General features: G+C 41.6%; 2 protein-coding genes across 10 annotated transcripts in view; one reads left to right on the top strand and one right to left on the bottom strand.

The window, feature by feature from the left end:
- The first annotated feature begins 6 nt into the window (after positions 1-6).
- NDUFAF5 (NADH:ubiquinone oxidoreductase complex assembly factor 5) lies at positions 7-9,476 on the top strand. 2 transcript variants are annotated; one of them, XM_083431780.1, is made up of 11 exons: positions 7-381; positions 1,466-1,506; positions 3,280-3,343; positions 3,801-3,848; positions 3,951-4,054; positions 5,429-5,468; positions 6,359-6,556; positions 7,012-7,072; positions 8,135-8,218; positions 8,982-9,064; positions 9,228-9,476. In XM_083431780.1, exons 1-11 carry the CDS (start codon positions 169-171, stop codon positions 9,315-9,317), a joined length of 1,026 nt encoding a protein of 341 aa, XP_083287906.1. In that variant the 5' UTR covers positions 7-168; the 3' UTR covers positions 9,318-9,476. The 2 variants fall into 2 exon arrangements, with proteins under 2 accessions (XP_083287906.1, XP_083287907.1); XM_083431781.1 differs by lacking the exon at positions 7,012-7,072.
- Positions 9,477-12,241: 2,765 nt separating this feature from the next.
- The window catches only part of SEL1L2 (SEL1L2 adaptor subunit of SYVN1 ubiquitin ligase), a 42,536-nt gene continuing 33,836 nt past the window's right edge, over positions 12,242-20,941 (bottom strand). For all 8 annotated transcript variants that reach the window (XM_083431656.1, XM_083431649.1, XM_083431650.1 and 5 more), the window contains 7 exons: positions 20,723-20,810; positions 20,481-20,629; positions 19,329-19,494; positions 19,166-19,240; positions 15,373-15,542; positions 14,400-14,528; positions 12,242-12,378 (listed from right to left, as the gene is read on the bottom strand). In XM_083431656.1, the coding sequence (XP_083287782.1) occupies positions 12,259-12,378; positions 14,400-14,528; positions 15,373-15,542; positions 19,166-19,240; positions 19,329-19,494; positions 20,481-20,629; positions 20,723-20,810 (897 nt within the window). In that variant the 3' untranslated portion in view covers positions 12,242-12,258. The remainder of the gene's footprint in view (positions 12,379-14,399; positions 14,529-15,372; positions 15,543-19,165; positions 19,241-19,328; positions 19,495-20,480; positions 20,630-20,722; positions 20,811-20,941) is intronic.

Genomic DNA, 20,941 nt, shown 5'->3' with positions numbered 1-20,941 from the left:
AGACTGCGCATGCGCAGCGAGCGCTTCATTGGAAGGCCGGTCTCCGGCGACTTCCAATTGGAAGGCGCGGTCAGCTGAGCGGGTCGACGGTTAAGCTTCCCTGCGAATATAAACTGAAACAGAAGCAAGCCGTGGAAAGTGCGGCGCGCGGGTTCGAGGCAGGAGCGCATGTGCATTGCTTTCTCGGCGATGGGCGCGAGGGCGCTGCTGAGGGGGCCGCACCGCCGCCTCCTCCGCCTCCTCCTGGGCGGCAGTTCGGGGCGCCGCTCCGCCGCGGGCCCCGGCGCCCTCAGCCCCTTCGACCGGCAGCTGAAGAGGAAGCAGAAGGAGTGGGCGGCGGCGCGGCCGGAGATGCAGCGCTGCGAGTACCTGAGGGAAGAGGTGAGCGCCGCTGAGGAGGCGAGGGCGGAGAGCCCCCGGGCCGGGTTCCTGGATGCGGCCCCCGCCACCCAATGCCGAGAACGTAGAAGGGACCCTTTTCGTGTACAGTGTTCGGGCCAGCAGCTTCAGCGTCCGGTTTTGCGCCCTGGGATCCACGAAGGTTGACTAAGTCTCAATGTCATTCGGATAGAGTAGCTGAGGATCATTCGACCCACCAAAGGTGGTTGGAGGGGCGGGGCATAACTCTTCAAACCAAGTAAATAAATAATCCTGCCTCCAGGAAAATAATAATAATAAAGAATGCCTTATTTATCTGCTGCTAACCACACTGCCAGCCTTCCAGCAATATGAGTCCAAGTGCATGTGGCTGATCGCTAGCAAATGGGAAAACGTCAGTATAAAAATATATAGTCCCAGATTTACTTTGTCGTTCCTGTTCTCTTTTTTGCTGCCTGGATTCAGACAACACCTAGCCTGAACCATGGTTTGGCTGTTGGGCACACCTTGGCGGGATCCTGCACTCTTCCCTCTGTGCCTTTGACATTGAGACTATGGCTAGTGCAAACCCTGCAGACTTTACAAATATGTTTCGGACTATCGGGTCAAAGTGAGTTCTGTGTCTGGTACGAAAATAGGATTGTATTCAACTGAGTTTTACACAGAGGTGATCTTTTGAAATTAATGACCATGAGTAACTGCTCCAGTCGTTTCAATGGGTCTGTTGAGTAAAGGTTAGCTGGTTGCAATCCATAACTTAACCAGCCTTACTGTGTGCCTTGATTTGGGGAGCCAAGGGAGAAAATTTGCTGTTCTGCACCAGCAAATGTCTTACAACAGTTCCAGGAACGGAGGGAGAGTAATAGCCTGCAGGAGCTTTCGTGATCCGCAAATAATGGTTTGACATTCTGTCTGAATTAAGCCACTGATTCAGCATCACTTTTCAGTTAAATGTGGAAAAAGTTAAGTTTTTCCTAAGATCAAAATTGGTAGTGATACTAGTTAATCTGTAGTGGTGGTTAATTTATTCTCTGGAAGTGGTGAACCCATATAGTGAGAACCAACTGTTCCTCCTTCTGTTTTACAGGTTGGTGGTAGGATAGCTGACCGTGTGTTTGACATAACTAGGTAAGATATTAGCCTATCCAATTTGTATGTCTAGCTGTTTTCACAAAAATCCATGCTATTTCAGCTATACTGTAAAGTTTAAAAAAAGTTGGGTATGGGGAATTATAAAAGCTTCCTGATATCATTGACAGTAAATTCAGGTAGGTAGCCATGTTGGTCTGACGCAGGGTTAAACCGCAGAGCGTAGGACTTGCCGATCAGAAGGTCGGCTGTTCAAATCCCCACGACGGAGTGAGCTCCCGTTGCTTGATTCCTGCTCCTGCCAACCTAGCAGTTCGAAAGCACATCAAAGTGCAAGCAGATAAATAGGTACCGCTCCGGCGGGAAGGTAAACGGTGTTTCTGTGCACTGCTCTGATTCGCCAGAAGCGGCTTAATCATGCTGGCCACATGACCTGGAAGCTGTACTCTGGCTCCCTTGGCCAATAAAGCGAGATGAGCGCCGCAACCCCAGAGTCGGCCACGACTGGACCTAATGGTCAGGGGTCCTTTTATCTAAAGTGTTACTGGACAATTTTTTAATTTTTTTATTGACAGTAAAACAGTAATGTTTCCATTCAGTGGAAGGTGTGTAATTGGGAGTTGGATTTGGATCAAAACAAATATTGTACTGTTTTGTTTCTTGAAAGTTTCATTCTTTGTTTTTGTTTAAAAAACTTTTTAAAATTATATTTCCCCAATATTAATTATAACGATAACAAACAGAAGTGTATTGCATAGAAAATACAGCACATAAGAGAAGTTTAAGAAGTTTACACTGGTATAATTTAATAACATTCATCTCTTAAAAGAGAGCAATCTAGTAACCAAGATTTGAGAGCATACATTACCTGGCTGTGGGTCAGTGATAAAGAAGAAAACGTAAATTGAGATATTTTGAGGTAATGAAGGAAGACTGATAGTTATTCACATGCCTGTTTAAAGGTATAGTTAAGAACAAGAGACCAAAATTGGCAGCCATAAATGACACTGAATCTAGATTTGTGCATAAGCTGAATGAACCAAATGTCCATGCGCTTATACATTTGTATATGAAATAAAATAAAATGACTTTGGGCGTACAGTGTTGTGTGCTGCTGTAACAGCAACTTGTGTAACTAAGCAACACCTTGTAAAATATGTTTAATGAGAAATAGCAGCAGACATAATAGCAAAAATTGAGCATGTGCCTAAATGTAATCACGTTTAGAAATAGTGGTTTTTAGTGAAACTTTAAGTGAGGTACATAGGGTTGCAGTATTCTTTCCACAGATCTGACATCATAATGAAGCTTGTCAGAGAAACCTTCCCATCAACCAATTGCAAGTGGAGGTTGCATACATTTTGCATGTTTTAACTTACAAAAATTTGAGGTGACATCTTTGAAGACATGAACTCATGGGTATAATAAAGAAAGCCTTTGCGATTACTATTAAGGCATTTGCTCTCCTGGCTGAAACTGTTACGTTAACGGCATTGAACACGAAGGGACTAACTTATGAGTAAATTTATGAGTAAACATGCAAAGAATTGTACTTCAGATAAAATGAAAGGGCACAGCTCTTCAGAGGAATGAGACTTCAGAGGAAGAGACTTGATCAGATCAGGCCTATACATCAAGCCAGATATTCTCTCCAAGTGCCACTTAGTTCAGAGGGACTTACTCTCAAGTAAGTGTACACAACATTGCAGCCTGTGTCTAACTTAGAGAGTAAGAATTGCACCAAAGCAGCATATATTAGGAGTCTTACTGAGCTGCATCTTTGCATTTAATTTGCGTTTATTTTTCCTAAAGGACTTTCCCCCTTGCATTGGATCTTGGCTGTGGACGAAGCTACATAGCTCAGCATTTAAATAAGGTATGATTTCCTCTGGATCTTTGGCTTGGATTTGAATTACACAGAGAGAACTGAACAGTAGATCTACCTTGGGCTTTTCTCTTATGCATAATAAAAATAGGTCTAGCCACAGTGGGTTGGATCCAGACTTGCCAATGTCAAATCTGTTTTGAGTCTGTTGTCAGCAAAATTCTGAGTGCTGTCACAGACAATGCCATATTAATAGCTGAACCCTGTGATTGATAACTTGGATGTAAATCACATTGGCCTCTGATAGGATTTACACCCACGTGGATAGGATTGCACTTTATGGTGTACATTACACAATATTGTCTCCCTGCAGAATAAAGCCTTTAGATACGGACCAGGATATTTTTCTTTTTGTCTGTCTTCACCCAAACTAACTCTCCCATCTCACTCGCCCCTAGATAAAATCGGGTAAACGGTTGGAGACAATTTATGGTCATTTTTGTTTCAGGATGTCATTGAACAGCTTTTTCAAGCAGATATTGCAGAAAACGCTTTGGTAGGTAGCTGTCTTGCACTTGCTAGCTGTTTAATCCATGATATTGAAAAGTAAAGCACCTTAACTACAGTCCTAAGCCATTTCTATTCTAATCTAATTTAGAAAAACGCAATAGAATCCGAAATACCCAGAGTCAGTGTTATAGCTGATGAAGAGTTCCTTCCTTTCAAGGAGAATACATTTGATCTTGTTGTCAGTGGATTGAGGTAATTAATAAGTGAACAAAAGGTAAACGAAATAGTTTCTATTGATTGCGGCTTGGCTATGAAAAGGCTTGTGGGTGTGAATTAAAGCATTTCCATGCATGGGGTGAGGTTGAGGAAGAGCTATCTTTCTTCAAAATTCAGTCCCTAGCACTGTAATAGTTGCTTCTTTGGCGGTGGGGCTTCTGAGCTACCAAGATCTACAAATTATTGTTATGTGAAGGGGAAGGGGGCTGAAAAGCTCTAAAGCACAAATAGAACACTGCATATGTTCCTTTGGATCCTGGCCTCTGTATCTTAAAAACACGTGGAAGCTAACACTTCTGTTGGATACCAAGCCATTACACACTCATCTGGAAATAAGTCCTATTGAACTCAATGGGGGCCTACTTCTAAGTAGATATGTATGGTAGTACAAAGTTGGTCTCCAAAACCAATATGTGGTGCTTTTACCATTAAGGCTTTCTGGCTGGTTTCAGAAATTATTTCATCCAAACTGGGAGTGGTTGTTACCACTAAGTACAACTAGTTTCAAAAGCAAGCCAACATCAAACCATGGCTTATGAAGCTGGCTTGTTTACACTGTCATAGCTCAAGCAGAATGACAAGCTGAGTTTAATACTGCTGATCATCCAAACACACAAAATGAGGTGGTGTGTGGTGGTGTGTGGAACAAAAGAATCCATGGCTTAACTTGGTTCCCTCCAGATGTTGGACTTCAACTCCCAACAGCATGACCAACAGTCAGGGATGAGTAGTGTTGTAGTCCAAAAGGTCTATAGGGCACCAGCTTGAGGAAGGCTATACTAAGCCATAGTTCTGTGTTGCACATATGCATGGCTGCATTTGGATGCATCTGGATTGTTTAGCCAGCAAATACAACAGCAGCCTGCTTTAACGTGGCAAGATTCCCAGTGTATTTGAAAACCTCAGCCAGTTTCAATCCTAGACCTGTAGAGTTGGAATGGACCCTGAGGATCATCTAGTCCAACCCCCTGCAATGCTGGACTATATAGCTGTCCCGTATAGGGATCAAACCTGCAACTTTGGCATTATCAGCACCAAGCTCTAAACAACTGAATGGGATATTTGGAGTCGTGCAGAAAAATAAGATTCCAAGGCTGCAATCCTATGCATGCTTACCAATAAGTAAGCCCCACTGAACTCACTGGGACCTATTTGAGTAACTATGCATAGGATTGCACAGCAAGTGTGGCTCATAGCTCTTGTCTTAGCCTTTTCTTACTCTGTCATATTTTATATCCAATACACTTACCTTTGTTCCAGTAACCCACAACCTGTGCTGCCTGAAACTTGCATTGCTGAGAGATCTCTATACCTTTTATTAATCCATTTTTCATTTAATTGTTTTTTTAGCTTGCATTGGGTAAATGATCTTCCCAAAACATTGCACGAGGTAAGTACAAGTATTACTGTTACTGTAAAGTTGATAGATAGGAATTTGGCTGAGTATAAGTACTAGTGAGAGTAATATTTAATCATACTGAGTTTTTCCAATACTGTGCTGGCCATGTCTTTACATTTCCCAGTTGGAAACTGGGAACTATCACTTTATATTATTATTATTATTTTTTAAAAATGACTGGGTAGGCTGGGACATGGAGAGTTGTCTATCTGCCTTGATGTATTTTGGGGGAGTGAAGGGGTGTCTTTTTAATTGTTACCCCTCCAAAAAAACCACTGTTAAACATTCAGGTACTGGAAATGTCAGTGTTGTGAATATGTATCTTAATCAGATGCTTTGTTTATGCTTTCCAGTCAACCTATATTCTAAATCATTTATCCTTGTGCCATTAATTATGTACCAAAACAGCAGACACTTGTAAAAGTAGGAGGTATTAGCATGCACAGAGTAGTTCGGGGGGTTTCAGAAGTATAAAAATACTGGGATGAGGGTGATCAGGGACCCTGAAAATAGACCAATGAGGACTGAGCACTCCTAGTGAGCAAAGACTGCTGACTTGCGAGGAGGAACACAGGGGAGGGAATGGTATGGCTGGGGGTGGGATGGTATATTGGGGTATACTGCAATGGGAAGTGTTCTAGTGCATGCTACCTGATCGCTCATGCTTCCCTCCTCACCTGGCGCAAGTGGGGGAAACAAGTAAGGAAGCCACAGTGAAAACCTGGCTGTGCTGTCCAAATCAGGGATTGTGGTTTGTTTCTCCCCAACAAGCTTTAAACCACTGTTTGTTTGGCGTGTTTTGGGAGCGGAGTTTGAACTATACATATCACCCCAAAACAACTTTTGTTCATGCGTTACTTAATTACAGTGACTTGTTTCAGATACATCGAATCCTTAAACCAGATGGAGTATTTATTGGTGCCATGTTTGGGGGAGACACGCTCTATGAGCTTCGTTGCTCTTTACAGCTGGCCGAACTGGAAAGGGAAGGTGGATTTTCCCCACACGTATCTCCGTTTACTGCTGTCAGTGACTTAGGACATCTGCTGGGAGGAGCTGGCTTCAACACATTGACTGTGGTAATTATCAGTTACAAGAAAGGAAGCCCTGAAAACAGTTGCTTATTGAAAATATCTGAATAAAGGTGTGTGCTTTTGTTTCTCCATATTCTTACCTCAATTCTTCTTGGCCAATCTTTCTTAAGAAGCTGCTGCCTATTCTATTGGCTGGCCCTGTTCCCTTCCTTTTTCCTTCAGAGACTCTGCCTCCTGGTCCTCTTACTAATTAGGTTTCTAATTATCACCTACTCCGTTTTCCCATTTCTCTATTTGCTGTAAGCGGCACAAAGCTTTCCTGTTGCTGGCTTGGTATAATGTGGTTTATCTTACCAAGCTCCTCCTCTTCTATTGTGTATGGAATCAAGTTTAATTTATACAAAAGAGCTGTGTTTAGTCTTGCTTGTGTCCCACTATTGGGCCTTTTTGAAGTGCATTATTTTGAATATGTTTAAAAACCTAAACCTTTCTATTTTTAGGATACTGATGAAATCCAAGTTAATTATCCAGGGATGTTTGAGATTATGGATGATCTGCAAGGCAAGTCTACTTTTTTCATTAGCAAATTAGCAGTATAGTATACTGTTCTGTATATTATGGTTAAATGCCCTAGGCTTTGTAGAGGAGCATTCCAGGTGGCTAATCCATGACACCTATGTACCCTGTACGTATATTCTACGGGTGGCATGGGGATCCTGTGTGGTCCTCCAGATGTTGTTGAGCTACAGCTTCCATCATCACTGACCATTGGCCATGCTGGCTGGCAATGATGATAGCTGATGATGGGAGCCCAGGATCCCTATCCCAGTCCTACAGATTGGTTAAACAGAGTAGGTTGATTTCTTTTTTTTGGTACCATTGAGGCTGATGTTTGAACAAGAAAACATTGCTAGCCTTTGAGGGTAAGGGGGAGCACTAATTTAATGTATGTTACTAGTAGCATGCATCTTGAGTAGGTAGCATGCCACTTCTGATGAGTTGTGAATCTCCAGTCTAATTTTAGATCAAGCTGAATAGCCATTTCTATTCTTGCCTTAATGCAAAATAATAATCATCATCATCGTCATCATCATCATCACTTGGACAGCTGGGGCAGGTAGATATTGCTGTCAAAGGGCAAAATACTTGTTTTAAATCATCCTTGACTAAATTTTACCAAAAAATTGAGCTACAGTCCTACACACACTTACCTGGAAGTAAATCCTATTGAACTCAATGGTGCTTGCTTCTGAATAAACATAATATAGTGTTTTAGAAAACTACTTCTGGAAAGTTTTCCTCACGCTGTTTAGAAGATGTTTCCATCTAAAGTGGTTAAACCACCTATCTGTAATAGTCTGCATGATCATCACAATATATACTGCTTTGTAAGGTGTCTCTAGGGTTTGTTTACCATGACTGCAGTCCTATGCACACTTCTCTGAGTGGAAGCGTCTTTGAATGCTGAACACCTCTAAGTAAATATGTATATGATCAGTTGGCAGATAGGATTTTTGAATTGCATATCTCGTCCCATATTGTCATATTATTGATTTGAAATGCAGAGTGTGAAACTCATCGTGTGTGCTGTATCTTCTTTTAAAGCCTGAAAACTATTTTTAGGTATGGGAGAAAGCAATTGCTCTTGGAGCAGAAAACCTATGCTACACAGGGCAACCATGTTGGCGGCAGCAGCTGTGTACAGAGGTGAGTTTGGTGTTTGAACTGGAATGTCTTAACTTGATGAGATGGGTACCTTTGATAGACCTGTATTGGCTTAGATTAAATTTTACTATGTGGTGAAAAGTTGAGCCATAGCTGTCTCTGAATAGGTTTGTGCCATATAGTTTCAACAGCCTTCCCTGCAAACAAGTGTTTTCAAGGCTGGTTGCCCATCCTTTTCTGTTTTCTCACTCCTTCCTACTCCTCTTCCTCCTCCCTTCCTCCAGCTTTCCAATGCTGGAACATATTTTGCTTCCCTTAATGCCAAGAAAGAGTGGGAGCTCACAGCTGCTTCATTTAGCTGGGCAAAGAACCATGATATGAAAGTTGTCATTCTTTGCTCTCTTCTGCCAAAAGGACCAGCAGAAGTGGAGGTTCATGCAATCACCATAGCAAAAGAAAAACCGCACACTAGCATGACAGTTGGATGATTGTTCTTTTCCCTAGTCCTTAAAGAATTTAAAGGGCAGAAGCTGGCCAGAAAGGCTTCTGGTACAGAAAGTGGGTGGATAGTTGGCTGCCTGGATGCCTGACTAGCACTCCTCATCTTATTCAAGTGGCTCATTTCATGCCTGAGTTGCGCAACCCAATGACTTAAGTAGCTCCTCAGTATCTAAAAATAATATAAAAATGAATGTATTTATATATTATGCAAATAAAATTATGACTGCCTGCTTAGGCAATTAAGTCTGTGTCCTATTCTGCAGTATTTCTCTGGTATTATGTATAATACATGTTTCTTCCATAGAAATGTATGGAAATGATGATGGGACCGTACCTGCAACATTTCAAATATATTACATGATAGGTTGGAAATTCCATGAAACCCAGGTAACATGCATCCCTTTGATTACAACTAGAGTGTCTAAATAAGCATATATTTACATATATTGTGTTAAGCTTTTTCAGTGGAATTCCTTTACCAGCTTTTATTTAATTTTATTAAATTCCATGCTCTTCATACATAACATGATTCCTTCTGTCTTCTTTTCAGGCAAGACCAGCACAGAGAGGTTCTGCAACGGCGTCATTTAGCGATCTGAGAAAAATTAATGAGCTAATTCCAGGAGGGAAAAAGCATTGAGATGTGGTGGTGTTAGTGGACTTTTCCACTGTGGATATTCACACTGCCATGTGCTTTTTAAATCGGATGTGCCACGGACTTTATTTATGTATGTAAATAGAAACAGCATAGGTGTATGGATTTTTATGGTATAATGCCAAATAAAATCATGGTATTTCATGTTTCTGTATAGAATTCAACTGACGAAACATGAGAGAATGTAAGAAAAGGTCCATATATATTAGGACTAGGGTAAGGTCTAAAGCAGGGGGTGGTTAAGGATCAGGCCCCCAGCAACTTTTTTTGGACCCCCAAGGCCCCATTAAGTTTGGCAGAGCTCAGCACCTGCTGAGGCTGCAGCTTGCCCCCTCTTCACTCATTAGATTGAGTGGAAGGGAACAGTAGCCCTTGGTCCAAAAACCAACCACCAAGTTTAGGCACCCCTAGTCTAAATCCATATGAGACGTCCACTTTGCTGAAGCCGAGCAAATGTGGGTCTGGTCACTAGATAGATAGATACTAAGTAGGGCTTTATTTCAACTTTCAAAGCTGTCAGCCTTCAAATCACCACTTGACTCCTTGATCGGTCTTGCTACCCCTTTCCTTCTCTATTCTGTGATTCACGCAGAGCTATGTTTCTCCCTACCTCTTGGATATGCTTCCAGTCCATTGAACAGTCTGTGAGCTGGAAATCATGGGAAAAGCTGAGCAAGAAAGAAATGTAGCTGTATGTATATCACGGGCATTTACCTAGGGAAGACATTGACCTCTATTAAGAGTCTGGAAATGTAATAAAACATTAAGCTTGATCAGTTAAATGCATAAAAATTATCCTATCCTGCTTCCACAGAGCTCAGAATAACATTTGCTTTCTTCCTCTGTCCTTTTGTTCAACTGACTGGCCCAAATTTACCCACTGTGCTAACTCAGATTTGAATCTCCACTCAGCCATGTTATTGGTCTCGATTCAGACCAGTCTGCTACACTAACACTGCCTTCTTCCAACTTTGCTTATGGGTACTGATAAACAATAGTTCGTGTGGAGAAAGAAATTAGCATTTTGTCACCTTAGCAAATAAGTCAAGCAAGGGCACAATTAATGCCAGCCTCAGTTCTTATAGCCATTTAAAGTAATCTGAGAACTGTGTATAGTATATCACAGACTAAAAATAAAATTCTGGGGCAAGAAACATAGGATTTTGACCCATATATTCACACTGAACGAATTTACATAATTTTGTCTCTGCTAGTCATGGAGGACATACTGGCATTTGCTTAGAATCAAATTATTAATTCAATTCTCAGTTTCACACACAAGCCCAGTGCTAGTGGCACCTCCACATTGTATGAAACAGTACTCTGGAAGAGGACCCAGGAAATCCCAAGAGCACATGTATGGAAGACTGTGTGGCCTTTTGCAAGCTTGCTCAGAAAGAAGTCATGCCAACATAAGTTGCTCCCACACATTTATTACAGTTAATACCAGGTTTCTTCACCTATGCACGGAGAAAGCAAGATGAAGACTGCACATCCCTTATTTAACACACATTACTTTAACCAAACCACCCACCCTCCCTCACTAATACTACTAAAGAAGCTCAGACACGGAACATTAAAGCCCAGACCTATGCCTAGAAATGCAGCGCAAAAGGAAGCCTGGATGAGTGAAGTTGAGGTTAGATTTGAACTCAGCGCTTCTGAATCCTGAGGAATAATCTTAAAGATACGTTCTACCCAGCCATAAATGCTGAAAGGTGATAAATGCTATTTACAACAGGGATGGGGAACCCTTGGCAATTTGGCTCACCTTGAGACCCAGTTTGGCCCATGAAGCAATTTCCCCCCAACCACCACCCCATGTCAGGTATGGGGCATGTAGAAACAGCTTGATGGGCTGTGTGGCCCAAGTTTCCCATGGGGAACTGGATGACACAGCTGATCTCTGCAGAAGGCAGGCTTCACCAATATTAACCAATAGCCATCTCAACAGTACAGTCTCATTAACTTGAATTCCACATCTTCACCCATCTTTAAAGCTGCAGGCTTACACTTTCCTTGGAATAAGCTCCATGGAACTCAACGAGAACAAACTTCTCAACAGACATGCATAGGATTCCACTAAGTTTTGCAAGTTTCTTTCGAAGCTTGCAGAGGAGTGTAGTGACAGGCTGCCTTCAAGAGGAAATGATTTCAGTACACTTATGGCCATAAGAAATTTAACTTAAGAAGCTGAGGGGACCTCCACCTTAACTGAAGCTTTCAAAGGTTGGGTTCATGCAGAGAAACAACCTCAAAGAAACAGCCCAGGAAAATAAGACAAATATTTGATGACCGGAAGAAAATAAGCTACTTGAGCTCATCCAGACTTCTTTTTGCACCGCGTTCTGCAGCTCCAGGCCCATGCTTTAAAGATCTGTGTTCAAGTGGGTTTGAGGATTTTTCCACCTGGCACTTTCCCTGGAAAACCCGCATGTTACCACTGAATCGGAGCAAATGGTAAATGGTAGAAAACCCAGTTGCCATATGCTCTGATTCAGTGGTAAAATGCAGATTTTCCTGGGGAAAGCATTTGGGGGAAAAACAACACTGAGCTTTAAAGCCCAGACCTGTGCCTAGAAACGAGGCATGAAAGGAAATCTGGATGAGCGCTGAGTGACATTAGAAAATACTATTTCCAGGCAAGATTGGTACAAATATGCTATTTATACATGTGTTTTAAGGCACAGCTTGCAAGGTTATGAGTCAGGTGGCTTTTGGTTTCAGTTAAAAGTGTTTTGTTTACACTTCAAACCGAATGGTGGTATGGGGAGGTGGTACTACTAATGTATTTTATTTGGTTTTGACTTGTTGCTTTTCAATGCTGAATAGAGGCTTAAAGTGATATTTGTGCTGAAAACTCTGTTAAAACCATAAGAAAAAAACAACGAACAGGACTTTCATAGAACTTTCATACCCCTCCTGTTTAATTTTGCCTACTGCATATCAACAGTATAAGCAACAAAACAATGACTATCATCACAATCAGATCCCAATGTAGTCTTAGCATGTGGTCCAAGTCTGGCAGTTTCCAGTTTCCCATTTGCTATAGAAGAGAAGAAGAAGAAAGTATTTTCAAGGTGAAAAGCTTTGCTTTGCAAATACGACTTGCACAATAGGTATGAGCAACATCTTTCTGTATTATCCACTTGGTCTGAGGTTCGTGGCATGTATGCTTCATTCTTGGTGCTGTAACTGTAATGTAACTATAACATCCTGATCCTATGCTGCAGGTCCTCCCCTCATCAGCTTTGCTCAGCTCCATAAGGGTGACTTTGACAGAAGGACCTACAACAGGCATAGGCAAACTCGGCCCTCCAGATGTTTTGGGACTACAACTCCCATCATCCCTAGCTAACAGGACAGTGGTCAGGGCTGATGGGAATTGTAGTCTCAAAACATGGAGGGCTGAGTTTGCCTATGCCTGACCTACAACATGGACAAATCCCCATGTGGCTCAGTATTTGGGTTGTTACCCCAAAGAGCAGAGAAAAGAGTTGAGCTACAATGGCATTCACAGAATGATCTTAATTTTAGACTGCGTCCTTTCTTCAAGCGAAGGACAGTTTAAGAATAAAATAGGCATACACTCCTTACCAAATAAAGGATCCTATGCCATTCATAGTCAGGTTCTAGAGTTCTATTAGCACAGAGCATTTTCATGACATCATAGTTTCAATATACACTGCAAAAAATGCTGAGATACGATTCTGCCCACCAGTTTGTTTTGGTACCCAGGAATAACCTTAACAAGTGTGCATCCACAAAGAAGAAGAAAAGGCTTCTGTTCATGGGGGGTGGACATGGAGGATTGTTTAAATGCCAAACTATTTTCCTATGTGGGAGGGAGTCTCTGGCATTGGTACAGTATACACCGCCTTCCATTTTTGTCCTCTTCCTCCAGATTTGGGTGCGGGGGGAATCTGTTCACCAATAGATAGGTGGAAGGTTCCAGTTTTTCTGGGAGAAGTAAGTTCCTCTCATGACAGCTGAAAGTTTCCTCAAGAAACACCTCCTCCTCCAAAATGGTGGGCATTAAAAGAACTGCTACCTAACCATAACCCCTAACACTAACCACTAACCCTCAGCCTCACCCTAACCACTGATCCTAACCCCCTAAATCCTAACACACTAACCCCAACACCAGCCCTAACCCTTACCCTCCCTCACCCTAATCTACCTCTAAATTTAAACCTAACCCTTAACCTAAAACTTCTTAATCCTAACCCCCTAACCCAAACCCCAAACGTGAACCTCTAAACACAACCCTAATCCTAACCCCCAGCCCTAATGACCTAACCTGTACTCCTAACCCTAACCACTAACCCTAACGCTAACCCTTACCCCCAACCAAACCCTAAACCTAACTGTAACTGTAACTGTAACCCCAACACACTAACCCAACCCTCTAAGCCTACCCTAACCCCCAACCCAACTGTAACCCTATCCCAAGCTCAACTCTCACCCTCACCCTAAACCTAACCCTACCCAATCCTAAACCTAACAATAAGCCTAAGCCAATCCTAACCCTAGTTTAGGAATTCAGATTCAGGGGTTTGGTTTAGGGGTTCAAGTTTCAGGGGCTAGGTGTAGGGGTTCAGGTGTTAGGTTTAGGGGTCAGGTTTTGAGCGTTAGATTTAGGGCTTCAGGGCTGGGGTTTAGGGGTTGGGGAAGAAAGTATGAAAAGTTAGAGTCCCACTCAAGGAAAGGCAAAGTAGAAACACATAGGCTTAGTAGAAACACATTTAGATTTGCACATCTAGCCCCACTTTCAAGATTTGATACTTAAAATCACACTTCTGTGAATTATACAGGAGGATTTCAATTTCATTAGGATTCTGCATCTGAGGAAGTCGCTCCAGTGTGAAATTTCAATTAGCAACAACATTTGCATGTTGGGAGCACGTTAGGTGCCCTGAATCTTAAAAACTGGTATAAGAGCATTGTAGGTTTGACAACTACAATGACTACAAATAAGAGTGAAGAGCAATTTCACAAAGAGGGTATCTTGGAACAGCAGGCCCTAACCAAATTACAAGAGGTTAACTTTGTGTAAATCACACTTACCTTGAGAAGCTGAAGATCTGTGAACAAGTGCATCACTTCTAGTCTTATATATGCTAAGAACACTGGTATGAAAGCATCTTGGCTTGTCTCAGCTGCCAGGTCATACCACCTTCTAGCTAAGTGTATATCCTAAAGATAGAAAGTCATTTCTAAAATTTGCAAGGGCTTTATGAAATATCTATGGTTAAGACACCTTCCAGTAGCAATGTCATTGTGGCGCTCTCAAAATCATTTTGATTGATATGATCAGGGCCAATCAAGATTGTCAAATTCTGTTGAGTGAATCAGAATTCTTGCTTGTATGCATAGTTTGCATGCTTTAGCCTAAAGCCTTGGGGTGATTTACTATATTGTAAGCAACTAGCGAGGAAAAGAATCACTATTTCCTCAAAGGTAGTTTAAAAGCATATCTCAAGATCCAAAGCACTGCAGGTAGTGATCCCTTTTTGCATAGATGTTTGTCAGCAACCCCTTCCAACAGCATCTCTCTGAGCAAAACCAAACACTGTCTTCTGGGGGGAAATATTTTTGCATTCAGGGTGCAGAACCACTTTACACTTGTGCATGGCATGAATAATGTGGAGCTAAGCCTCTGGGTCATTTGTAGTTCCACATGTTAAATAAGACTAACATATTCCACCAATTGTAGTTTTATAGTCCATTAATAATGGTGAAAATTCTCATAATCTACTGACTTCTCCATTCTTTAGCTTTTCTGAACTGTGTTCGTTATCCTGCTGTCACAGTCAAAGAACATAATTCAGTGTCTTCATTGTTCCTAATATACTGATGTGTTGGTCAATTTTTAGTCAATACTTGATCAACTGACCACATTTTTGGACAGGTCAAGTACCCTGCCCAAATGAAATTCTGTGTCCCACCCACCTTGGTTCTTTAACTAGAATATTCACAATGACCAAAGTTTACTTGCAGAGCTAAGGTTTGATGCAGCACTAGATGTAGATTATGTTACCTTAGGAATGCCTAAACCATATTCATACATATATGCCAGATTGAACATGGCTTGAGCACTTTGTTGATTAGCAGCAAGGTTGTAATGAACCGCAGCTGTCAAGTAATCTCTCTTTATTCCAAAACCATAGAAGTGATAATCTCCCGTTTTAACTCTGGCAAATATATTGCCTGCAAGACAAATAGTTGAAAAAATATTATGATTGCTTTTGTGGTTGTTATTTATAATATCCCACACCTATCAATCCAAGGTGGTAGAGAATGAATTCTTGGTCATTATCATTTGTGCCACCAGTTCTGAAGGTAGTTCTGAAAAGTGCAATTCAAACAAGGTGGCCTCCCTCCGAAAGAGGTTTCTGTGTATGTGTACAAAGACACTGGACCACATATGACACCTGATTCTCCATCACTAGTGTTGACGTACTCTGTTTTCAGGTTCTTGGCTGGATCCCAGCTATTCGGATCGCAAGTATTTATTAGAAATGTTTCTTAGGCTACCTGCCAATAAAACTTGTGAGGCAGCTTACAATGCAGTAATCCAATTAGATAAGACAGAGAGACAGTGATACATAGATAAAACAGCACTTGAAAACTAACCATAACAGAACAGTTATAACAAGCCTACACTCACCTTGAGACAAAAAAAAAAAAGTCTGGAACTGCAATTATTTGAGAATCAGTGCCAGATTACCAGCTCTCAGAGCCCATGTTGCTATAAATACAGTGGTACCTTGGGTTACATACGCTTCAGGTTACATACGCTTCAGGTTACAGACTCCACTAACCCAGAAATATTACCTCGGGTTAAGAACTTTGCTTTAGGATGAGAACAGAAATCGTGCAGCGGTGGCGCAGCGGCAGCGGGAGGCCTCATTAGCTAAAGTGGTGCTTCAGGTTAAGCACAGTTTCAGGTTAAGAATAGACCTCCGGAACGAATTAAGTTCTTAACCTGAGGTACCACTGTACAAATGGTGCTATATTCTCACCCCTTTGTAACTGGGGTAGTCCTGTGGAAGAGGCCTCATAAAGGAAGCTCTTCTAGGGACTTCCCCTCCATGCAAAGAAAGGCTCTGGCAGATTCACCATTAGTGGGTCCAACAGTCAAGAAAGCAGTTTCTACACGAGCTGTAGAGGCGCAGGCAGGGCTTGTTCACCTGGGAAGGTAGCCCATCTAGGAATATGAAAACTCCGAACCAAACCTCCACTGTCTTGCAGGTGTACTTGTCTATGAGAAAGACTTCAGGCGTAATCCTCAAGGAACAATCCATATCCACTGCTTTACGGGACTTCTTTGGGAGAGGAAAGGCTAAAAAGTATACCCTAAACAAATCCAGAGTGGAATGGCATCTTGTATGTTTCCTTCTGGCAACTCCTGCAGCCCAGCTAGTGCCAAATGTATTGCTTTCCTTTCCTTTGGATCACATCAGTGAGGCCAAGAGAGGAGTCTTGTCATTTGGGCAGCACAGGACCTCCACACACACTGCCCAGGTTTGGCAGAACAACAGTACTCAGAGTTTACAGTACTGAAGTGTGCATGAAGTACATATTTTAATTCTTTTCCCTCTCCTGCTTCCTATAAATTCTTATAAATTCTTATTATTGATACAAAATACCTTTTCCTTATGGTCACCAATTTAAGCAATACATGTTACTACACATCATTTGACACAACTTTGTTAATATATTCTGAAACTTTTATCTCAGTATTTATTGTTATGAACATGAAATTTATTACGGTCAGAGACCAGCTTGAGAAACACATTTATTGTTATGTAATTGTTGGATGTCATATGTTCTAATAAAGATAGGTAAAGGTAAAGGATCCCTGGACAGTTAAGTCCAGTCAAAGGCGACTATGGGGTTGTTGCACTCATCTCGCTTCAGGCTGAGGGAGCCAGCGTTTTTCCACAGACAGATTTCTGGATTATGTGGCCAGCATGACTAAACTGCTTCTGGCCGTGCCAGAAACCAGAGCACACAGAAATGCCGTTGACCTTCCTGTCACAACGGTACCTATTTATCGACTTGCACTGGTGTGCTTTCGAACTGCTAAGTTGGCAGAAACTGGAACAGATCAACGGGAGCTCACCCTGCTGTGCGGATTCGAACCGCCGACCTTCCAATCACCAAGCCCAAGAGGCTTGGTGGTTTAGACCACAGTGCCACCCACTCCCAAAGATATATCCCAATGCAAACTAACAGTTTAAAGAGGAAAATGAGTAAAAACAATGTTGCCAAGAATTGGTGCCAGATGAATCTCCCTGTAAAGGGCATAAGACACTCTAGGCAGTCACTCAGTCACCACCTGCTTATCTTTAGGTGGAGGAGGAGGACATGGAAAAGGGTGTGTGGTCATTCCTAGGTCTGCTTAAGGGCTAGTGGAGGACCTGCTGCTTTTCTATAGTGCAGTGGAGACTCTGGTCAATGCAAAGATCTAGTGGTCTTTAGGACTGGGGAATCAAAATGATGCTGTCAGTGTGACCGTAAACTGCATTTGTTCTGAAAATGTTCCTCTTTTGTATTAACAGGATTGTTTGCACACTTTGAATCCCCAAACCGCAGGGATCGAGTAGGTTACAAATTTTAGTCAAACGAAAATGGCAATTGGCTTTGGGAATACTTTGCCCTTGTATTGAAATATTTGATAGTAATTCGTGTATGTCATTTAGTGACATGGTTCTAGGACCTGGAAAGAGGATGCCCTTGTTCAGATTTGCTGGCTAGTCTTTAACAGAATTGTCAAGGCTACAGCCTTATTCTACCATTAAACCTACCCGTCCTGGATAAGGAAGAACTCTAAAGAAAAACCAAGATCAAAGAAATGCTGAAATCTAAGTTCCTCACTGTGAGTCTCAAGAAATGGACAGGCTGGGATGAATTATGTCCAAGGAAGTGAGGCAAGCTAAGAGCACTCTTCATTCTGACATCTTAGAAAATTCAGTCACCTTCAGGGCATGGAGGACAAGGCATAGCTAGTTGATTTGCTTGAGCAGAAATTAAAGGTTCATGGTAGCTAAGTCTTTACTGCTCAGTGAGTTTACTTCTGTGCTCCAAACATCACGTAGAGACTTTGATAGGCATGTCAAAGAACTGAAAAAATAATTAGCTTGAACGAGCATGAGGTTGCATTTTTCAAATTATCCTTCCTTTTCTCTGACAGAATGGATGGCTCATATGAAATAGCAATGAAGCGAAATTGTTTAAACCATTCATTGCTTCTTTATATGTAACAAAATTAAGTAGAGGGTAATAAAAAAAAGTGAGATTGGCTGGGAATAAAGATAGCTAGGTTGGTGGGGGATGCTTATTCTTGAAGGTCACTTAACGTTCTATCGTCATAGGAACTATATTTGTTATTATTATTTATTAAATTTGTATACCACCCTTCATCCAAAGATCACAGGGAGGTTCACAACATAAAAATACAAAATGAGAACACAAAATACATAATAAAAGCAAAAACAAAGCAATAACCCCACTATAGAGATTGATGTAGCAAGACCATGTAAAAGGAACAAGGTAACAATTAATATGCACATCATTCATTTTTTTACATTTTATTATTCAGTACTTTATAAGAAATGCCTGTGGGATTGCCATCTCAATGAATTAAGTGGAGGGGAAGGAAAATAATATCGAAATATTTTGTAACAGTGATTTTTAATGACTTATCGGTATTGTTGCATGAATGTAATATTTTCTTCCTATTTAACTACAAGAGCCAAAATGGGGAAAAATATCATACTAATAAGAGTGGACAGCTAGGCACAGGTTATTTTTAACTCTGTTCATACCTTGATTTGCAGCCCGCTTCCATAAAAGAAGAGCCAATGGATATATCTGCTCTTGGTGGAGAAGTTTAACGTTTTCTGTAACAAAATATTGACATCATTTGTCGTAACACAATCACTGTGTTAAAGAATGCAAGTAAGCAGCATAAGATAAAGTTTCCCTTACCAGATTCCATAATGTGAGCTGAATTGCACTGAGCTACTTCATAGCCCATTTCTGCTAGAAGTGCATATTGAACAAGAGATGAATCAACATTGCCAGTCTGGTAAGCAAAGTGTGCTGACAGGAATTTGTCTGACCATCTCCCGAGTTCACATACGGTTCTGTAAAGCTAAATAGCAAAAAAAGGACAGACATTAAATGCATACAAAGAGCACCAGAAGTTTGTAATTAACTCTGCCTTAACAGCAGGGTTAATGGAAGAAAAGAAGATTAAAGGGAGACACTAGACAGGGCAGTGGTTTTAAACGGATGCCACCAATGTGGACACAACGTTTCAGGTGGCAGTCCTAGGCATACTTACCTGGGAGTAAGCCCCCTGAAAACAATGGGACTTCTGAGTTTCTGAGCTTTGGTTGGATTGTGTCTCATGTGTGTAATGTTTGCAAAACATTTCTTAGCGCTAAGGACACAAATGCCATGAGGAGATGCAAAAAATAAAATAAAAAACCAAAGTAGAATTAATTCATCTACAGACTAGCAACTACCAAAAATCTTAATATTTTGTAGCCTCTTTGATAGAAACCTAACTTTGGAAGGTGGGGGTAATAGATGCCAGTGGAAGATTTTTTTGCTAAGTCTAAGCGCAAGAGACTCATGAGAAGAGAAGACTCGCTGGAAAAGACCCTGATGTTAGGAAAGATTGAGGGCACAAGGAGAAGGGGATGACAGAGGATGAGATGGTTGGACAGTGTTCTTGAAGCTACCAGCATGAGTTTGACCAAACTGCGGGAGGCAGTGGAAGACAGGAGTGCCTGGCATGCTCTGGTCCATGGGGTCACGAAGAGTCGGACATGACTAAACAACAAGCGTAAGAGAACATGTTTGCCATGGTTGTGGTTGGGCAGGAAAAAAAACCATAAGCTATTCCTCCCCACACACTGTAGTCCTGATGCAATTTTGGCCCCCATGCCTGAATTTCAAGAAAGAAAACTCCTGGAATGTTTTTGAGCTATTCATTTGACATAAAGTGTAGTTTGACTCTGTATCTATTGCTACTGGGTGGTTGTTGTCTTTGGACAGCTGTTGATATTGGATGAGAACAACCATCAACATTAATATCTCAAAGGGCAGACTCTCAAACAGGGCATTACTTACTTTAACAGCATTCTGGCATGACCTGAAAGCTCCCATTCCCGTAGCGTACATTTCAGCCAAGTGATAAACAGCAAGGGGCTGCCCGTTTTGAGATGCCAAGTAAAAATATTGGAAGGCAAGTTTGTAATCTCTCTTGACTCCAGAGCCATCTGCAATGAAATATGATTTGGATTTTCATCAAAAATTAGGTAACTGAACCATGGGAGCCTTGACAAAAGGAAGAACTGTGCCCAGGGACTTACTGTGATACATAAGGCCCAGCTGAAATTGGGCCTGGGCATATCCCTTCTCTGCTGCTTTATGAAAGTATTTAAAAGCTTCACTGTGATTCTGAAAGGGAAACAAACTTATTGGGAGGTCAAGAAATTAGTTTCTGGTTTTGTGGAACACTGATCGTGGACCGCAGCTCAGAAGAAGTTGCAGCTGCATTATGAGAATACTGATAACTTGTGGCACAATCC

Source organism: Podarcis tiliguerta, assembly GCF_965153285.1.
Source record: "Podarcis tiliguerta genome assembly, chromosome: 3".
NCBI lineage: Eukaryota > Metazoa > Chordata > Lepidosauria > Squamata > Lacertidae > Podarcis > Podarcis tiliguerta.
This window is presented reverse-complemented; position numbering and strand designations above follow the sequence as displayed.

Excerpts from the sequence above, each read along its gene's own strand:
- NDUFAF5 (XM_083431780.1), top strand. The coding sequence starts at position 169 with ATGTGCATTGCTTTCTCGGCGATGGGCGCGAGGGCGCTGCTGAGGGGG. Across the intron at positions 3,849-3,950 it reads ATATTGCAGAAAACGCTTTG|AAAAACGCAATAGAATCCGA; the intron begins GTAGGTAGCTGT and ends AATCTAATTTAG. Across the intron at positions 9,065-9,227 it reads GGAAATTCCATGAAACCCAG|GCAAGACCAGCACAGAGAGG; the intron begins GTAACATGCATC and ends TCTTCTTTTCAG.